Genomic DNA, 18,481 nt, shown 5'->3' on the forward strand with positions numbered 1-18,481 from the left:
TGCTTGGGGAGCGGGCGGTTTATTGGCACTCGAGTACAGGCAGGGCGCGGGGCGGCCGTCACACCGCGAGCGACGGGCGCTTACAGCTGCCCCGGTGGGCGGGGGGCCGGTGTCGAGGCCCCTGCGGCACCGGGGCCCTTCCTCCGCGACGCCGGCCCGCTCGCTGCGGTGGCTCCAGCCGGTCCCCGCGGGCGGGGATGGCGGGGGCACGGGTGCGGTGCAAGGGGAGAAGCCGGCCGCGGCGCCGCCGGGCGTCTGGCGCAAGGCCGCGTAGCAAAGGGGGTGCGCGGTGTCGGCCCCGCGCCGACCGGGACCGGCGGCGTGTGAGCAACCCGGGATGGGGACCCGAGCTCCGTACTAGCGCGGGGAGCAACGGGGCAGTGTCCAGCACTGGCACCCAGCGCCGTGGAAGGAAGGGGGGCCCTCGTCTATATACAAATCCGTATAAAACCCTAACGCGTGCTAGTCGTACAACATAAAACCAGGAGCAGGGCTGCGGCAGGGCCTGTCGGTCACCGCTGCAGTCCCGGTGAAGTGACCCTGGCAGCAGCCACACGTCTGCGCTCCTCCGCAGGTACGGTCAGCGTCCGGCAAAGTCCCCGGCTGCTGCCGAGGGAGCGCCTCGGTGGAAGCCCTCCTCCCTCCCGGCCCGTGTGTGGAGCAGCGAGGGGCTGCCGTTGCGAGCTGTGTAAACAGAGGAAATGCCGTCGGATCAGTTCTACAGGGTGGGGTCCAGGTTAGGAGAGTGTAATCCTGTTCCAGGCTGGCTTGATGACTTTTGGGATGCTATTGCTAGAAGAGCGTGGCCACATTAAGGATTTAGTGGCAGCTCTTGCTTGCAAATAACATGGCAAATGCTTTTACATTGATAGCAACTGAAGCTGGGGCTGCTGGAACTGGAGAGGAGCAAACTTTGTCACTTGTAACAGAGACCTGTTGTGTCAGATGCTGTGCCTGGAAGGAAGCCAGTAATGGCAGAGGGAACCCTCTTTGTGGCTGCTGGTGTAAGGGTGATGAAAGGGGAGTGTGGAGGACAGGCATCCCCCTCATCTGAAGGAGTTGGAGGAAGGCACACAGCTGAAGAAGTCCTGGCTGATCTGGCGTGGGTAGCCCTCCAGCACCTTCACCTGCACTGGATCGAACTTCCAGTAATCTCGGCCTCTCAGGAAATAGGCAAAACCTGTGGGTGGGACAGGAAGGGTTAGAACAGACAGGGTCTGCATGGCGCAGAGCTCTTCCCTAGCTGACACTGCAGCACGTGCAGGACCAAAACAGAGCCTGGAAGAGGCCGGAGATGCTGCTAGATTCATCTCACCTGAACCCAGGCTTGTGGTGTACACTGTTCTTTCACACTGCTTTAATTTTGACAGGAGAATAAACAGGGTAGATTTTAATTCGTGTTCCTGGTACCCATGTGGTGACCTGGTCCTGAGTGAGCAGAGGGTGTCTAGGATCTGAACAGGGCCGATGGCAGGGAGCTTGTGCAGACCTGCTGCATCTGTTACTGCAGGGAACTAGCCCTGGGATTTAGGATCTGGAAGCAGTGGGGAGCTGTTCCACCGCATCCTTTTGGAGGAAAGAGGCAATTACTGCCCCTGTCACCCCAAGCACCCTGCCTGTCCCCAGTGTTTCTGCAGCACTGACATACTGTCTTCACACAGCATGGGACATATCTGGGAGAACTAGGCAATACCAAAAGCAGCCTGTTCATTCAGGACAGCTACTGAGGCTGGAGTGAAGCATCTCTGCTGTCTCTCGCCACTTTCTTTGTCAGGAGCAGTAACATCTGGGTAGGGCTCTGTGACCATTTCTTTGTCAAAGTTTGAATTCTCTCTATAGGCCACTTAACTGTTGAATGTTGCAATTAATAACGATAAAACCCCAGAGCAGGCCATGTCCCTGCACTGACCAAACTCATCCTGAAAAGCTGCGTCGATCTCCTGAGGGACGCCGCGCCAGTCGGCCATGGTCCGAGGGTAGATGTTGTCCACCTGGCGCGTGTGAGGGTGGAAGCGCCAGTAGTTGCCTCCACCGAAGATGTAGATCTTGTTCTTCTCAGCCCCCCACACCAGAGCTGCCTGCACAGGGGATGCAGGCAGGCCCAGCTCCACAATTGGAGTGGGACCAGATACCCGTCTCTCACCATCATATATCCAGTACTGAGAATCTGGTGAGGGGACAGAAAAGGGAGACAAAGGGTCAGAAGCTCTTTTTGTATCTGACAATTTGGCAGTGAACTGGAAAAACTGGAGCTGGTGCCTTGGCAGAGTTCTCAGGGGAATCTGTGCCTGAGAGGCAAAAACCCCACCGGTGTCATGGACACTGTCACTGACGGGTGCCGTCAGTGCAGGGAGTTGACTTCCCACCTCAGTCCAACCCCGAGGGTGTCAGTGGTGGGATGAGCAGGGCCATTTTAGCAGCTGTCTTTTCTCTATCTGTGGAAGTTATAAGGAAAGACTTGGCTGGAAGGACCAGCATCCACCCTGCAGACTCCATGCTTGGAGAACATATGTGGGCATGCACAGGCATAGAGGGGGCATGCGGCTGTAGAGGAGCAAGCTACAGAAACCAGGTAGCAATTGCCAAGCTGAAATAGAGACTGGAAGCCTATTTCCAGATTAGATTAAAATAGCAATATCTGTAATTAGTCTATGGCATGTAATACTTTCTCCTTATCTCGTTTTAACCCTTGGTAGGAGCCTGCCAATTTTAGCACTGTAAGTCCTTGTGTGCAGGTCAGGTGCTAAGTGACCTGTTTACACAGGAGCACTGCCAGCAGAGCCCCATGATGTGCTTTCTGGTGCTCACGGAGTGCAGACGGGGCGTGCACACCCAGGGCACCTGGGTACCTTCCTCATTCTGCATCCTTGCTATTAAATTTACACTTGGAAAGAGCATTAAGGAAAAGAGTGGAGCTGTTTAATGGGGTTTGTTGTTGGCCTTGAACTCCAGAGATGGCCAGGAGGAGGTCTGCCCCCACCGTGGGTTTTTAATCCCTGCGGTGGCCAGAGGTTGTCTGGTTCTGCACACAGGCTCCGTGTAGGCCCATTTGGTCTTGGGGCACTAAAGAAGCTCCACATGCTGGTCTCTGAGGAGCAGAAAAGATGCAGGGCCTTGGGGCACAGGCGCAGGAGTTTCACAACCAGTGAAGCTGTCTGAGGTTCTCTTCTGGCACCTATTACCAGGACAGTGGGGAAGATCCTCTGCCAGCAGCATTGCCAGGGCAAAGCCTCAAAGCAAATGTTTGTGTTCCAGAGAAGGAGAATGAGATATTGTGGCTGTGCATGAAAGTGCCAATATCTGCTAAAAAGTTTAACCTAAGCAGAGAAGGAAACAAGTATCAAGGATCACTGGATTGCTGAGGATGCCCAGGTTTATCCTCCCAGGAACTTGTTGGGTCCTGAATACCCCTGAGTAAAGGAGATGCATTTCTGAGCTGTCTGATCCCAGTCCAGCTCTTACCTTGGAAAAACCAGATATTGCCCAGAGGGTCCTCGAAGGTGGCATCGACAGAGCTGGGGATGCCCTGCCAGTGGCGGGAGGCCAGAGCTGGGTATCCATCCTGCAGCTTTCCTGCTCGAAGCCGCCACACGTAGCGGGACTTGAAGAAGAAGAGCTCCCCTCGGATGGTAGACACAGCATCGAAAGCTGTGTCGCAGGCATCGGGCTGCACCGCCTGCCAACGCAGAATAGTAAGGGTTAGAAAGGACCTTGAGCTCATCGGGTTCCAACGCCCCAGCCTGGCTGGCAGTGCCCGTGTGGGGTCCAGACCTGGGCTCAAGGCGTAAGTGAAAGACAGACACCAAACCATATGTGAGCCTGCTGCTGGCCTCTTGGTGAGGACAGCCCCAGCCGTGGTGTTAAAGGAGGACACACAAGCTGCTTGCTCACCTCCACGTTGGTGATCTCATTGGTTTCAAGGCCTGCCTGGGGCAGCTCTGCTGGCTCAGTTGGGGTTGGGGCAGGATCCAGTTTGGGTTTCCCATAGAGGTACTGGATACCTTGCTTGTCATCCTCGCTCAGGCTCAGCGGGTAGCGGAAGATGTAGAAAGGAGACATGAGTGACTTGGAGACAGCCGTGTGCTGCAGGCCCAGGACGTGGCCAAACTCATGAGCAGCCACTTGCAGGAGGTCAGTGCCTGCAAAGGGAAAAGATGGGAGATGCTTTTGTCTCCTTGTATGTGGGACAAATGCCTCCCAGGTTCACTTCTACCGACCAGCAGCCATTGCTGTAGGAGTCTAACACATGGAAAGAGAAATCTGCCTCACTACAGTGCTCCCAGGTTGTTCCTGCACTTCCCCTGTGTAGCTCTACACCATGTTTGTGTTTTTCTAAGGAATAAAAGGGCATAATTAATGGATCCACTGTTTCAGGAGCACCTGAGTGAATTCATACACTCGGGTATCAGCCTGGGCATGTTGGTTATTTGCAATTCTGTCGCCAGGGGCTCCTGCACCTCTCCGGCTATCAGGAAGAAAGGAATGCTCCGTGCACTTTTGGAAAGGAGAGTTGCACAGAGGAGGAAGTTTGGCTCATAGACACGGGTGGAGGGGTGGCAAGGTTGGGTTTTGTCCACCCAGCAGTTGTTGTCTACAGGTGGAGTGCATCAGGTCCCATTTAGGTCACATCCACTGAACCCTCTGGGATTAGAACTTGCTAATGGGTGTTGTCACAGACAGCAGAGGGAGCTCATTTATTGCTTGTGTGCGGACTGGACTGTGTCGAGAAGGTGACATTTAGAAATAAATCCATAAAAAATCATCCCTTGTCCAGGCCTGGGCCTTCTTCACCAGACTGAAGTAGATTTATGGGAGATCGTGTTTAGGGATACATGACCTTGGAGCATCTAGAAAAGGAGGGGGAGGTGGGGAAGTGGATTTCAGTGTGAAAAAATGTGTCATTTGGCAGGTGGTGTTTAGGTCCTAATGGATCCCTTTTGAAGTTGATAGATTCCAGGGGAAGCTGGCAGACAGGCGTATGAAGCAGCACAGCCTGCGAGCAGAGGCTGTTTTTTGACAAGTCCCAGCTTATTCATTCACTCTCTTCCAGCCAGGAATCCTCCACGCTGCAGCCCGAGCGATGGGAAAGGCAGAGATGTGAGTCAGGCAGCCTCACTGCTCCAAGCAGGATTTCCCCACTGGCTCCAGCGGAGCAGGTCACTTCTCAGCACCAGGACAGGATGGGATGGGATGGGGCAGGGGTGATGCAGCTGGGAGGAACGCCTGGGAAGGGTGGAGGGGAAGGTGAGCCCCTGTTGTTCAGCTTTATATTGAACTGATGAATTTGCACAGCACTGACCCAATTAAATAGACACATGTAGGTCAGCTGAGAAAGTGGGGTTTCTGTGTCAGTGATTTATTACAAACTCTCAGACACTGTGTTTAGCTTGGCAGGCTCCTCACTTGATGCTTTCCAGTGTTGGCAGATCAGCTGTGCTGTTCTCAGATTGTCAGGGGGAGGTGAACGCGCCTGAAGGAGCAGGGTTGGGAGCATCCCTGTGTCCCTCACAGGTTCTCTCTGTGGAGCCCCGTGTCCTGCTCAGCTCTGGGGTGACCCCAGGGCTCCCCAGAGGGGACATCTCAGCCTTCCTTGTACTTCTGGTTCTTGTCTGTAAAATGAGGCTAAGAATTTCCCCTTCTCACTCAGAACTGAGCCGAGGATTTATCCATGTTTATATTGTAAAGCTCTTTTCAGCATATTAAATGGAAATTAGCTGCAAAGAGCTTTTACAACATTTATTTATGGAAGATGGGGTGGGGGGGGAAGGCTATGGAATAAGGCTGGATTCTGATGGGAACTGGCATCCATTTTCAGTTCCTGGTTTGCCTCCAACACTGTCTTTGTGGGACAATGTGGGACATTCTTCAACAACACAGGCAGCCCCAACAGAGGGTGAGAGAAGGCAGAGCCCACCCTTCCTCAGGAGCAGAAATGCTTCTGCAGAGAGGTCTCGGTGCTCTGTGGTTCTTTTTGGGTCAGCATGGGCAGGGTCCTGTGCCCCATGCACAGAGTCAAGTTGGTGTACAACCGACAGTGACATCAACTCCTGGGAAGCCCATGTGAGCCCTCAACATCAACATGGGCAAAATGTTTGGGGAACTCGAGAGCGAGGCAGGGGGTTAACGTGGGCTTTGTGATTGGTTTTTGCCCCTGCAGATAAACGAGGAAGGGGGAGGAGGAGGAGGGCCGGACCTGGGGTCATTTTGCTGGGTCTTGCAGAAACTGATGCTCTGGGCACTGATCCAGGTGGTCCCAGGCAGCGCTGCAATATCTCATGAGATGCTGTGACACTAGAGCCCGAGTGCCCCAGCACAGAGCTACCAGCTGGATCTATTATTAGCAAAAGCAAAAAGCTAAAAGAGAAAAGAGAGTCTTGATTCGATGTGGTGTTGTTTATGGTCAGAGCATTCCCAGGCCACGGGGACACAGAGGTGGAGCCTGGGCAGTTTCCCTTTATGGACTTGTTTGAGGGCAGACGGTGAACAGTGCATGCAGGGACTGGGGCTGAGACTGTCCTTTGGAAGACAACTGTGTCACCCCATGCTTGAGCCCCAGTTTCCCTTCATCCTTTCCCTACTTTATTTCTAATGGCTCCTGCCAATGTTGGGTGCAATCCCCAGTGGCAGAGGAGTCGTCTCTCTTGTTCCCCCCTCAAAGAACAGGAGAAGTCCACCAGGAAGCCAGGGTCCTGGTGCTGGACACAGGCATTGCTGTGGCTGCAAAGTGACAAGGAAAGACCTGAATACTAATGTTATGCTTGTAAGTGGGGGGAGACAACAGCGCACACCACAGAAATGATTGTTGCCTCTCAGATTTACAGCATCCCTGGTCACACCACAACGGAATCTTTTCCAAGTGCACGTTAAGCATCCTGGGCCATCCACAGCTCCCGTGTAACAGTACCGTACCCAGGTTGTTCCCAATCGTCCAGGTCTCGTCATAGTCAAAATGGACATCTCCCTCCCGGTGTGTCTTGGGGAAGAACGCGTGTGCCAGGATCCCTCCGGGCCCATCAAAAGGCAGGTTGTCTCCATGCCAGTACCTGGAGGGAAGGCACATTGCACCTCAGACAAACAGCCATGTACCTGCAGTGAACAGCATTGTATGGCCAAAGGTGGGGAGCCACTGTGAAGGGACAGCAGCTCTCACTCCCAACCCAAGTTCATCCCACAAGTCCAGATCAACTGCTCAGAACCCTTCTGATTGCCACAAAGCCAGTTCTGGGCACTGAGGAAGCTGAGCTTAGTCACACCAATCCCTGAGGAGTTCATATGTTTTCTCAAGGATGTTTCCCTCCTCCCTCTGTTCAGCTTCCAGCCCAAAGCTGACTGTAGAGCCTAAAGAATTAAGGAGGTGGCTGCTCAACCCAAGATTGACACAACTGAGTGGTGGAGGGATGCAGAGGGTCAGCTGGCAGCAAACCCAGCCAAATCCTCAGGTCCTCACTCAAGCCAAACCCTCTCTTGACTAATGAAGGAAACCTGTGGGAGATGCAGCTACTTTAGAGAGCTGAGGGAGGCAGAGGCAAATACACAGTATGCAAATCACATCACTGCTTGGACCGTCTCCACTGCCTTTATTAGCTCTGTGGAAACACGCAGCAGAGGGAAGTCTTTGCCCCCATGCGTATTTTGCCAAAAGTGAACTTCAGGCCAGGAGCCAAGATCCATTTAACCAAGCAACTATATTTGTCTTTGGGCAGACAGTTACGTCGCTCCATCAAGGGACAGGATGGAGGATCCGAAGATGGAAAGTCAAAACAAACACTTAAGAAAACAGCCTGTGGGCAGAGAAATGTAAATGTACCAGGAAAATTAATGAGCGATCAGTAACGGTGCTGCGCACAGCCAGCATGGGACAGCTGCACTTACACCAAGCAGCCACAGCTGACAACAAGTACCAAACCCAAAATGATCCCAGTGTCTGAAAGCAGAAACATGAGCTGAAGTTGTGTGCTGCTGGCCCCCCGCTCTGTGAGAGCCTTGGGGTCTTCTCTGTGTGTGAGGAGGGTGCTGCTGCCCACCACGCTCACCTTGTGAAATCGATGACGATGTCAGCCCGTCCCTCCTGCACCTCCGTGAAGGTCAGCGGCGTCACGTCACTCCACACTTTCAAAGCTTCCTCAATGGTCCTTCTCACTTTAGACTTCACAAGTTGCCACGGGAACCTGATGATTCTGAAAGGCAGCAGACACTGGATGACGAGAGCACCACGTGCTGTCCCAGGCACACTGCTGTCATGAAGACACTAGCTGTAGGATCAGTGCCGCTCTGTTTCAGCACCAGAACATCTCCAATCCATATGAGCACTGCTCCAGCACCCCATTCCAAGCAGCATGTGCAACAGACAAATCCTGTCAGCGTTGAAACCCTCTGGCTGGTGGGCCAGAGGTGAGCTCTCTGGAGAGCTTTCAGAGCCGTGTCTTGCTGAAGTGCTGCAGCATTTTCCAGGTCTGTCCCCCATGAGCCCACCCCACAGAGGTGCCTGCAAGTGCTGTGATGTGATCTCTACTCCTCAATCTCTGCATTTATGCCCCTGGAAACTGGGCTCACTCAGAGCAGCTGCTGCATCTTCTCCCCTCCTATACCATAAGCAGATTGTAAGGTGTGCCACGGAGCGAGCTTTCTCTCCCTTCCATTAACGCTGTTGGGGAATGTCAGTCTCTGCTGTGGTTCTTTCTTTAATACAGTTGACCAAAAAAAACCAGACACCTTTCTATTACCTACAGACCCCTAATACCATGAGGAGCTGTCTCCTGCACTTAATGAAACCAAAGATGGTTTACATGTTGTCAAGGTCCATACGAGTGCGCTCACTTCTCCGCTCCTGCCCATGTGGGCAACTGGGGAGGCAGCACAACCCTCCTGCGAGCCTGTTGAGCAAATCTGCAATTGAGGATGTGTTGGGTGACCAGGGCAAAACTTCACACTGAAGTTGTGTTTATGGGAACATCAATGACAGCTGAATAAAAAGGCCTTTGTAAAATAAACTGTGAGGTGAGCCCACGGCGAGGCGGCTGTGGGGGCAAAGGCACAGCGGGAGAAGGCTGGTGGTGGAAGCTCGGCTTGGTATGATGTAGGGAAGGGCATGCCCAGGGGTGTTGATGCACAAGGGACTGACTGAGGGGTGATGCAGAATGTGAGGGGTGGGTGGGCAGCTGTGTTTATGGCAGTGCGTGCAAGAGGGGATGTGGAGGTGTTGGGTGCGATGCTGCTGGTGGTGCAGTGTGTGGCTCCCCTGATCCCTGGCTACCCCCTGGTCACATCAAAGCGTGCCGCACTCCTGGGGCCATCAGACTGAGAGGTTTGGGGAGGGAGAAGCAAACCAGCCTGACTCCCAGCTTGGAACTCTCTTACTTGTAGGTGAGATCGGTCTTGTCCCAGCGCCCACCGGAGAGGACAAATCGCTTCTGCCGGTTCCGCCCGTTCTGTCCGTCCGGCAGCACCGGGAGGTCTGGAACACCGCACCGGGGCGGGTTCCAGCGTACCGCTGGCTCATCTGCACTCACAGGGAAGCCCTTCATAGGCACACCGGTCCCCACAGCGTTCACCAAGGAAGACAGCCAAGGACTCTGCTCCTTCCAGGTGTGATGCTTTCGGGACACGTCCTGAAAGCAGAAATCAAAGCCACGACTTCAGTGACTGGGAAAAGGTGTCCTGATGCAGAGTGGTGAATGTCCGCCCACAGCAGTCCTGCAGAGGTGAGTTCCACCCCTGCCTGAGGCTGTTCCCCTGCTACTGGGGCACCAACTGCTCCCCACAGGCATGCTCCATTCCCTGGGCTGCGCTGCTCCAAGCCAGATCACACCTGGGAGGCACTGTGTTGTGTCATGCCATGGCACCCTCTAAGCACTGAGCTATTTTTGGTCCACTTTTCCTTGGCAGCTGGCTGGCAGGAAATGCTTTTCCAAGCTGTGGATGAGAACCAGACCCTTCAAGAATGAAACAAATCACTAGGGAGTAAATTCCACCCCTTTATCACACAACCTTTATTCCCTCCTGGACACGAGTAGAGGTGACCCATGACTCTGCTTGGGGACAGGATCACCTGGATTAGCTGGGAAAGCACAGCTCCTCTTAGCATCATCAACTGATGGTAATTAGCTGACCTCCACTGGTTCCCCACCTGACAGCAGGACTATGGGGCCACCAGGAAACATGACCCAAGCGTCCCCAACCTGCAGTAAGGCATGTGGGGTGAGAGGTGCTTGCTCCTTGTCTCACCATGCTGACCAAGCCAGAGGTCCAAACACAGACCTTTTTCTGCCTGATTCTGTACAAGCAAATTTGACGGTGTAAGAGCTGAGATGCAGCAGTGATACAACAGACAGGCAGGCTCCATCCCACAGGGCTCCAGGGTGAGGACCTGGGGTTTAGGGGTCCCTTTCCTTCTCCTGCAAAGAGCTTCTTCCTGGCCAGCTCTCCCGGCTGCCTCACGGGGGACACAAAGGTCAGGATGGCATGATGCCAGAGCTGCCATGATGCCGTGTAATCCACGTGCTGCCACCACTCTGTTCTCTACAATGAGCCCATTCATGCGGGCTGGAATGAAGTGTGAAGCCCTTGGCATTAATTCCGCTACTGAGCTCCCAGCTCTGCAGTGGCCCCGTGCCTCTGAGCGATGCACAGATGGACAGAGGAGCCAGGGAGGTCACATAAGGTGCAGTTTAGGTGTCCGTGTGTCAGTTTAGGCTTTTTGTGTGTCTGTCACCACCCCAGCCTGCTGGCTTCTCCTCCCCAGCCAGCCAGACACCCTTGGTGGCTGCCAGCCTCTGCCTTAGAAACCATCGACACAATCCTGGTGTCCCAGCGCACTTCCACACAGCGCAGGAACCACACCATCAACACATGAAAAGGAGAAACCCATTTTACATCCTGAACAGCAAAGCCTACCCAAGCCACCAGCACTGAGAATCCATCCAGTGCTTTAGTGGAAGGAGGGAGTATGGCCTGTCCCAAGGGAGTCTGCACCTGGTGAAGGCTGGAGCCCAGGCAGCTCCAAGGTACCTGTCTCTCCAAGGGGAACTCTCTAAGAGTCACCTGGCACCCTGCCTGGGCTGGCAGCTACTGCCTGCAAAGTACAGCTAGCAGGAGAGGCTGATAACATTCATGTCCTGGCCAACATGCTGCTTCCAGCCCTGATGAGACCCTCTGCCAAGCACATAACGGCAGCTGTGCCACCAAAGCCCAGCCTGGAGGGCCACTCAGCTCCTTGCTCCTACATGCACCAGGGGCAGGTCCTGTCACTAGAGGACACAGGATAATGAATGTGTCTCATTTCCCAGGAGCAGGAAGTGCAGGACAGCTGCTCAGAAGCAGCGTGGAGATGGACCCTGGGGAGAGCTCTCACCGTGGAACCGGGAGCACTGGGAAACCCTCAAGAGTTGCCCAGGTAGGTGAGCCGGCTGAGCTGACCCAGATGGTCTTAGTCCTGTTTTTTGTCTTGGCTATGGTAAGCACATCCCTTTGGTCCCCCAGGAAGGTCAGTTGTTGCCTTATTGGCTGGAGGCACTGGCATAAACTGGAGATTATCACTGCCCTCCCAGCCAGAGCACAGAGAGGAGGAGCTGCCTGTCTCCTCACCCTGAGGGATCCCAAGTTCAGAGGCAGACAGAGGTAGCTTTTCTTTCTCTTCTTTGGTTAGCTCAAGGCCACTGGCATTAATCCCAGCTTCCAGCCAACCAAACCCCACCTTGCCTTAGGCAGGACCCTCCCTGCTCCTGCCTGCCTGCCCTTGCCAAGATCCATCCCTGAGGGGTCACAGTGTGGTCCTCTGAATGGCTCTGGGTGGAAGCAGGAGGCAAGACCTGCCCTGCTGCCCTGTGTGCTCGCTGTGCCCCTCGTGCCCCTAGACAAACAGTGAGTTTCTCCTTGTCGTCACTGCACCTACATTAGCACCATGGCAGGAAAGGGCTGGAAAATGCCACTGCAGGCACAGCCAGCAAGGGGAAATGTGACAGGCAGAAACCACTTGCCAAACAATGCTCAGGAGACATCAGGCTGGAGATTTTGGTCTCCTGGGCTGGACACACCTTGCTGCAGGCACTTCCCAAGGCTTAGATAACATGTCCTCTCACTTAAGGTTGCATCCTTCCCACATAGTGCAGAACCCACCCTCTCCCGGGCAGATCCTGCTTTGTTCTCCCAAGCTGTGGGATAATGTCCCAGCTGTATGCTTAGGGGTTTGCTTAGGGCTGTGCTGCTGCTAGAGCTAGTACAGGCCTGTGTAGAGAGGATGAGGAGGGCACTGGCTGCTGGGTAACTATCAGGGCATCCTCACTCCTCCCATCCCACCACCAGAGGGGAGAGGATTACTGAAGACAAAAGCAAAGGAGAATCCCTGCATCCCAAAGCACAGGCATTCAGACCAGCTGAGTGCAGAGCTGGATTGGAGCCTCTAGCTAGTGTGTGCAGACACTTACACTGCCCTTCCCAGTGTAACCCAGAGCTAGGGTGGCTGCTGTACGTGGAACAGACAGATTTTAGCCAAGGGAAGAGGCCAGGGCTTTGCAATAGAAACTGAGCAGTAAAATGTCTGCAAAACATGAGTGCAGGGCAGCTGTCTGAAACCAGGGCTCAAGGGCAGCGAGGACAGCAGAGGAGCAAAGCTATACAAAAAGAGGGCTGTGCTGCAGGCTGGCCATAGCTTCTCACAAAAGTGCCTCTTCCTCAGCCTTGTGACCAAAAAGCTAAGAGGGAACAGGAGGTAAAGGACGGATCCCATGGGAGAGCAGAAACCACAGCAGAAGTACAGGCTACCCACTCAGTTCCTCACAGCTTTATCAGACCTCAAGTGCTGCGACACAAGCAGCCATCACTTCTGGTCTGCTGAGGCCGGATGAGCACCAGCCAAGCTTCCCAGGAAGCGTCCCAGCCACCCCGAGGAGCCAGGAGCATCTTTAACCTCATTGTGTTGGGCAGCACTCACCCTCCAGAGCCTCCCAGGAGGAGAAGCAGCTACAACACCATAGCTACAGTGGAGAAAAACCCCAAGAGTGAGGCTAGTGCCTGGTACTGACAAACCCATTGCTCTCATCTGCCTGGGTCCATCCTCAGCTGCCTGCCCTGAACTTAAACTTGCCTCCTCTGTTGTGTACCTAACTATCTGAGCTCCTGACTGCTTCTGCAGCACAGACATGAAAGGAGACCCCTTCTCCCCATCAGACAGGAGTGACTGGACAAGTTACAACAAGAATCACATCAGTCTTGGATACTTCCCCTGTCATTGGGGGCTGTTTCCTCTTCTGCTAGGGGATGATCTCATGGGTTTTCTCCCCATCTCCCTCTCCCTCTGCTGCTACTTTTCCATTTCTCCCCACTTTCTTCTTCTGTTACTCAGAGTGTTAGTCAAGGCACTGGTATTTGCTGTCTCTTTGGCTAGTAGCATTATCCTCCTACCACCTCTGAGCCTGCACCTCAGAGCACTTCTGCCCTTGGTTCAACCCATGGGGAAGGAGAGCAGAGACGTTTTCTCCTGTAGTTCTCACGTAAGATAGTTCTCTCACCCCATTTCTGTCCACTGATGGGTTGCTGTGCCCCCCAGCAGCTTTACACCACATTAACAAGCTGCAGCAGTGTTGCTGCCTGAGATCAGCACTGTTGCTCATCCTGATGCCCAGAGTACCATGGCTGGATTTGTGGCCAGCCTGCCTCTCAGCCCAGCATGGATTTGCAGGGGGTGGATTTGAAAGTGCAGCTACAGCTGATGGTTAGTGGTAAAACTGGAGCCAGCTCCACTCTCTAGTGGGTTGTGTCCCAGAAGCAGACTGGCCTCAGAAGGTGCTAACACTGCAGATGAAATCTCATGGCAAGAAACAGATCATGTTTGTGGTCTGGTCAGACCCTGAGCTAAGTGTGCTGCTGGTCAGGGCACTGTTAGTGGAAACAATGGAAACTTGGTGGAAACAATGCTGAGTCAAAGCCACCAGATTTATTGATCCTACCTCTCCCAGAACAAGGCAGAGCCTCCCAGCCCCTCTAACTATGAATTCTTTGCTCACACTTCTGCTACAGGACTGGCTCCTTCATGCTGGGCTGCAGTCTCACGCAGACAGAGGCACAGAGGACGCAAAGGCTGAGGCCAAGCTTAGGCTAAACGAGGCCGAAGAGGAGGTGCCGCAGCGCCTGGCCATGCATACACAGTTGGAGGTTCCCCTCTGCTTGCTTCCCATACTCCGTGGCACCATCAAGCACTACCTCCTGGGGCCTGACAGTTTGTTTCCGGATTATTTGGTGGTAGTTGTTGTTGGCAACGAGAAAAGGAAAATGTTTATTTTTCCTAAGCAACACGGAACATGAAACATAATGGACTGCAAATGTTTATGCCCACAGAGAGAATGAGAAGACCTAGGCTCTGATGTAACAAGAGAAAGCAAATGAATAAACACTGCAGGACTATTTTTATTATCAGACACTTTAATTACGTGACAGTTTGTGAGTGTACTCCATCAACAACACCACAGCCAAGCTGCTGGTGTCACCCAAGCAACAGTTTGCCAGAAACAGGAGTACTTACAAAGCAAACAAGCCCCAGGATGCCAGGAGAGCAAAAGGTCTCAAGAGCCCTTAATCTCATGACCTAGAAGTCCCCTTGAAACCAAGAAACCGCTGTAGCATGTGGCACACTCCAGGCACAGGAGGAAGAGGGCTGAGATGTTTTGTCTACTGTGCAATTATGTCCAAGTTAAGGTGAGCAACGAGCTATCACTGCCCAAGGACAGCAGCCAGGACATGTCTCACTGTGTACGGCCTCCTGGCACTGTGCAGCCCTCTCAGAGCTATGGGGAGATGTTCTACCTTTAAGGAGTGTGTGCTGCTCAGATGCGCAGGCTGGGATCTCCAAACCACAAGACAAGCACTGTTCCCCTGCTCAAGCTACTGGAGATGTCTGCAGGGGTTTCCCCCTCTGCTGATTTTCACAAAGGGTGATGTATCTCTCCTGGCCAATTCCCACTAAGAGGAGGAGGTCTGGTCACCTGTCTGTCCTTGTGGGTCTCATCTGCACCAGAATCTCAGTGAACCTCTGAAGTGCTCTGCTTTTTATTTAACTGGACAGTTCTGTGCAGACCCAGCAGCGCTTCCATTCACATTACAGGCTGAGACATCCCTACTGTAAGAATATTCAGGACCCTTTCATTTACCTGTCTGAATATTTGGAATTAGTAGGAAAAAGCTGACAGTGTCTCTGGTGGGAAAAGTCCCTGCAGGAAAAGAATAAGTGCCCCCCTCCCCTGCTGAGCCGCCCCTGGTTACAGTGCCTGGGCAGGATACACATGGGGGAAGCAAGTAAAGAACTGGAGTGGGGGATTCTCCCCAAAGTGCTTCTCTGCTCCCTGCTCTCTTCTCCCTCCCGTCTCAGCTTTGCCAGCTGCACACCCCAAGCCTTGCCACAGTGCAGGGTGTGCGTGTGTGTTGCATGTAGAAGCACAAACACAACAAACCCACTGCAGAATAACTGCTTACATGTGTCTTGAGTTTGTCTCAGAGCAAAGGATAAACATGCCTAAAATTACCCCAACACTCATGCAGTATTTAAATAGCCAAACCATAGAGTGCAAATCAAACCCTTCCTTCGGGAGCGGCCTGAGCAAGGCAGGAGGCTTCCCGGCTCCGGCGCTGTGGGGAAGGCAGCACCATGATTCCAAGGGGGAACCTGCTGGGCTCAGGGCAAGACCTGCAGGATATGGCCCCTGGGACATTACGCTGGCAGCTGGGAGGGTGCCCAGCACTTCTCCACTGAGAGATAGTTTCCCAGCAAATGGACTGACTGTGATTTCCCCGGGGAGCTGAAAGCAATGCAGGAATTCGTTGTCTGCGCGTGCACTGCCCCGAGGACTGCAGATCTTTTGTTCTCAAGTTTTACAGTGGACACCAGACACAGCCTGCATTCTGCTCTCAGTTTTCTCTTTCTTTCTTTAGGCATTAATGTAAAAACGAAGGAGACCTACAGGGTTTGCTACAAAGAGCACAGGTCCTTCTGTAACTTGCCCTGTGTAGCCTGGCTTTAAAATGAATCTTAGCCCTTGATTCTTTCTCCCCTCAGTTACTACTGCTGTGACTTGAGAACTGAATAGCACAGTACAGCATCCTGTCCTTGTCCACCCCATCTACTAGCCCAGCTTGAGGAAGTCACTGTTATCTGTCTTGTAGGAAGGTGAGTCTCTTTACCCAGCTCAGCCCCTCAGCTCCTTTCTCATTCATCACCCAACAGCAAAAGGTGCCCAGACAGGAAATCATCTGCTGTTAGACGCAGGGAAACATCTCTTTGTGTGGACTCAAAGTAGCCAGTGAAGTAAACACGCAGTGGCGTGCCAGAGCTCTCTAGTAAGAGAGGCAGAGAAGGGCTGAGGGCAGAAACACATGTACAGGGCACTGTCAGCCCAGCAATCCCACCTCTGCCATTCCATGCTGACATCCGTATCCCAGCTGGGAGAGGAACGGGGTGCGCTGCTGTCAACTTATGTGAGAGCAACCACTGTAATGCTGGCTTTACCTCAGAGGCAGTAGAAAACCTTCAGAAGCCTTGACAGCAGACAGGGAACCCAAAAGGGCAGCTATCTGGGATAACAGACCTGCTATTTGAAAGGCTAGGAAATCATCCGTCCACCTCCAGCCCCAAACCAGCGCAGCCACTATCTCTGCAAAGACTGAGTGCCACACATTGATCTGAAACCCCGAGCTCCGCAAGGCTGGTGAGACACACGAGCACAAGGTGTTCCTGAACAAAACATACCTGAAGTAGCATGACCTGGAGTTACTGCAGCCAAAAGGGAAGTATTAGTACTCACAATGCACTAGCCTGAGATGAGGAACAAACCATCTCTGGGCAGCAGATTGCCAGCTGGGGGGACCTTCTTCAGGAGCATGGTGGTGGATTAGGTGGACCAGGAGCCTGAGCAGACCTGGATCCCTGCATAAATTCTGTGCTCTTCAGCAGTTTGGTGTATTCCACCCATTTAAGGGGCACTGGCCAGGGCAAATGAGCCCCAGCAGCCTCTGCAGTCAGTCAGCAGCTGTGAGCACTGGTGAAAAGAGATGAACAGTGCACATCAAAGCTGAACCAGACCCAAGTTCAGGCAGTGTGAAAGCTGGGCTGGCTCTCCCTTCCTTGGGGATCCCACACAGGTCCTTGGTGGCAGCAAGACCAGAACCAGAGGCCGAGCAGGTCCCTACAGGAGCAGCAGCTTCACAGCTTGCACAGAGCAGAGCATGAAGCACTCACGAGCCCAACAAACATCCCGCAGGAACCGGTGCTCTCCAGCCTTCCACAGGTGGAGCTCAGCCCTCCCAGCCCACCTCTGGCTGCACTCAGATGAGGATGAACTCCGCAGGGCAGTGTGGTGGCCGGGATGCCGTGTACCACCACCGAGAGCTCAGTCTCGCCTTCCTCAGGCGCTGAGTGGAGCCAAGCGCAGTGACATGTCGTTTGGAATAACACAAGCACTTTGGGGGCCAAGGCTGTCCTGTGCCAAGTCCCAGCCCACAGCATATTTAGCAGCCAAGTTAGAAAGTACTCAGATGACAGAGCTGATAATAAAACCATCGACAGAACCTGAACTAATCCCCCTTGGGCTGCTACCGGGCATTTACTCTGTCACTATTTTATAGCACACCAGCAAAGTGCGTGTATATAATAACCCAATTACACACACACACATTCCCGGCACAAGGAGCTCTCTGTCTTCTCCTTGTCCCCTGAACCTCTCGCTGCTCCTCTCCAGCAGTCCCTGCTGCTCGCAGCTCCACCCCAGGTGCTGGGATCTGGCAGGCTTATCCAGGAAGAAAGAGCCCTGCTGCTCCCGTTCTGATGCGCGTTGGATTCACCCCTTGAGCCTCATCTCCTCGTAACTTCTCGGCAGTGCCCGCACAGCAGGCGGGGGGGAGGCTGTTTGCAAACTCCGCTGCCATTAACGGAAGGGGGGATCCCGTGTCCTCCCGTAACCGCTCCTTGTCCCGGTCCCTGTTTTGCCCTGGTTCTACAGAAAGGACGTGCCCAGAGGAGCCCGCGGAGCGGTGGCACCCCCGGGGCAGGGACACCCGTGATCCGCGGCGGCGCATCGCCGCCCGTACCGGCATCCCGAGGGCGACTGGGGGATGGACAGGGAGGGCGGCTCACCCCGCGCGGCCGGATAGTGCCCGCGGGACGAGGGGGAACACCATGGGGAGGGGAAAGGAGGCACCGGCTGATCCCGACTCACCGGCTTGTGGCGGCGGGCGGGCGCGGCGGGCGCGCAGTGCAGCAGAGCGGCGGCCAGCAGCGCGGCGGCGGGCAGCGGCGGACGGGCCATGCCGGGCGGCGGAGCGGGATCGGACATGGGGTAAAGGGAGAAAGGGGGGGGGGGTTCCCCGTTGAGCCTTTTATCCCCCCCCGTGGCCGCCTGCCCTCCTCCCCGCGCCTCCTCCCGCTCCTGCCTTTTGTTCTCCCCGAGCCGTGGCTCTACGGGCCGGGGGGACCCGGCACGGCGGCATCGCGGGAGGGGGG

At 54.2% G+C, this 18,481-nt stretch overlaps 1 protein-coding gene and 1 long non-coding RNA gene across 3 annotated transcripts; one reads left to right on the forward strand and one right to left on the reverse strand.

Annotated features, from left to right (window-relative positions):
• Nucleotides 1–3: 3 nt before the first annotated feature.
• On the reverse strand, nt 4–18,461 carry MMP11 (matrix metallopeptidase 11). Of its 2 annotated transcripts, none has more exons than XM_065692674.1 (8): nt 18,198–18,461; nt 9,358–9,608; nt 8,034–8,177; nt 6,910–7,043; nt 3,892–4,139; nt 3,463–3,676; nt 1,910–2,167; nt 4–1,180 (listed from the first exon to the last, which is right to left on the reverse strand). In XM_065692674.1, exons 1-8 carry the CDS (start codon nt 18,312–18,314, stop codon nt 1,047–1,049), a joined length of 1,500 nt encoding a protein of 499 aa, XP_065548746.1. In that variant the 5' UTR covers nt 18,315–18,461; the 3' UTR covers nt 4–1,046. The 2 variants fall into 2 exon arrangements, with proteins under 2 accessions (XP_065548746.1, XP_065548747.1); XM_065692675.1 differs by lacking the exon at nt 18,198–18,461 and adding an exon at nt 16,788–17,017.
• LOC136020988 (uncharacterized) lies at nt 9,374–14,424 on the forward strand. The gene is made up of 3 exons (XR_010615623.1): nt 9,374–9,701; nt 11,286–11,392; nt 14,014–14,424. It is a non-coding gene; the product is annotated as an uncharacterized LOC136020988 (long non-coding RNA).
• Nucleotides 18,462–18,481: the final 20 nt, after the last annotated feature.

Source organism: Lathamus discolor, chromosome 12 (assembly GCF_037157495.1).
Source record: "Lathamus discolor isolate bLatDis1 chromosome 12, bLatDis1.hap1, whole genome shotgun sequence".
NCBI classification, from domain to species: Eukaryota; Metazoa; Chordata; class Aves; order Psittaciformes; family Psittacidae; genus Lathamus; species Lathamus discolor.

Coding starts and splice junctions, on each gene's coding strand:
- MMP11 (XM_065692674.1), bottom strand. CDS start 18,314: ATGTCCGATCCCGCTCCGCCGCCCGGCATGGCCCGTCCGCCGCTGCCC. Junction 9,609..18,197: donor CCGCCCGCCGCCACAAGCCG/GTGAGTCGGGAT, acceptor TTCTGCTTTCAG/GACGTGTCCCGAAAGCATCA. Junction 2,168..3,462: donor CAATATCTGGTTTTTCCAAG/GTAAGAGCTGGA, acceptor TCCCCTCACCAG/ATTCTCAGTACTGGATATAT.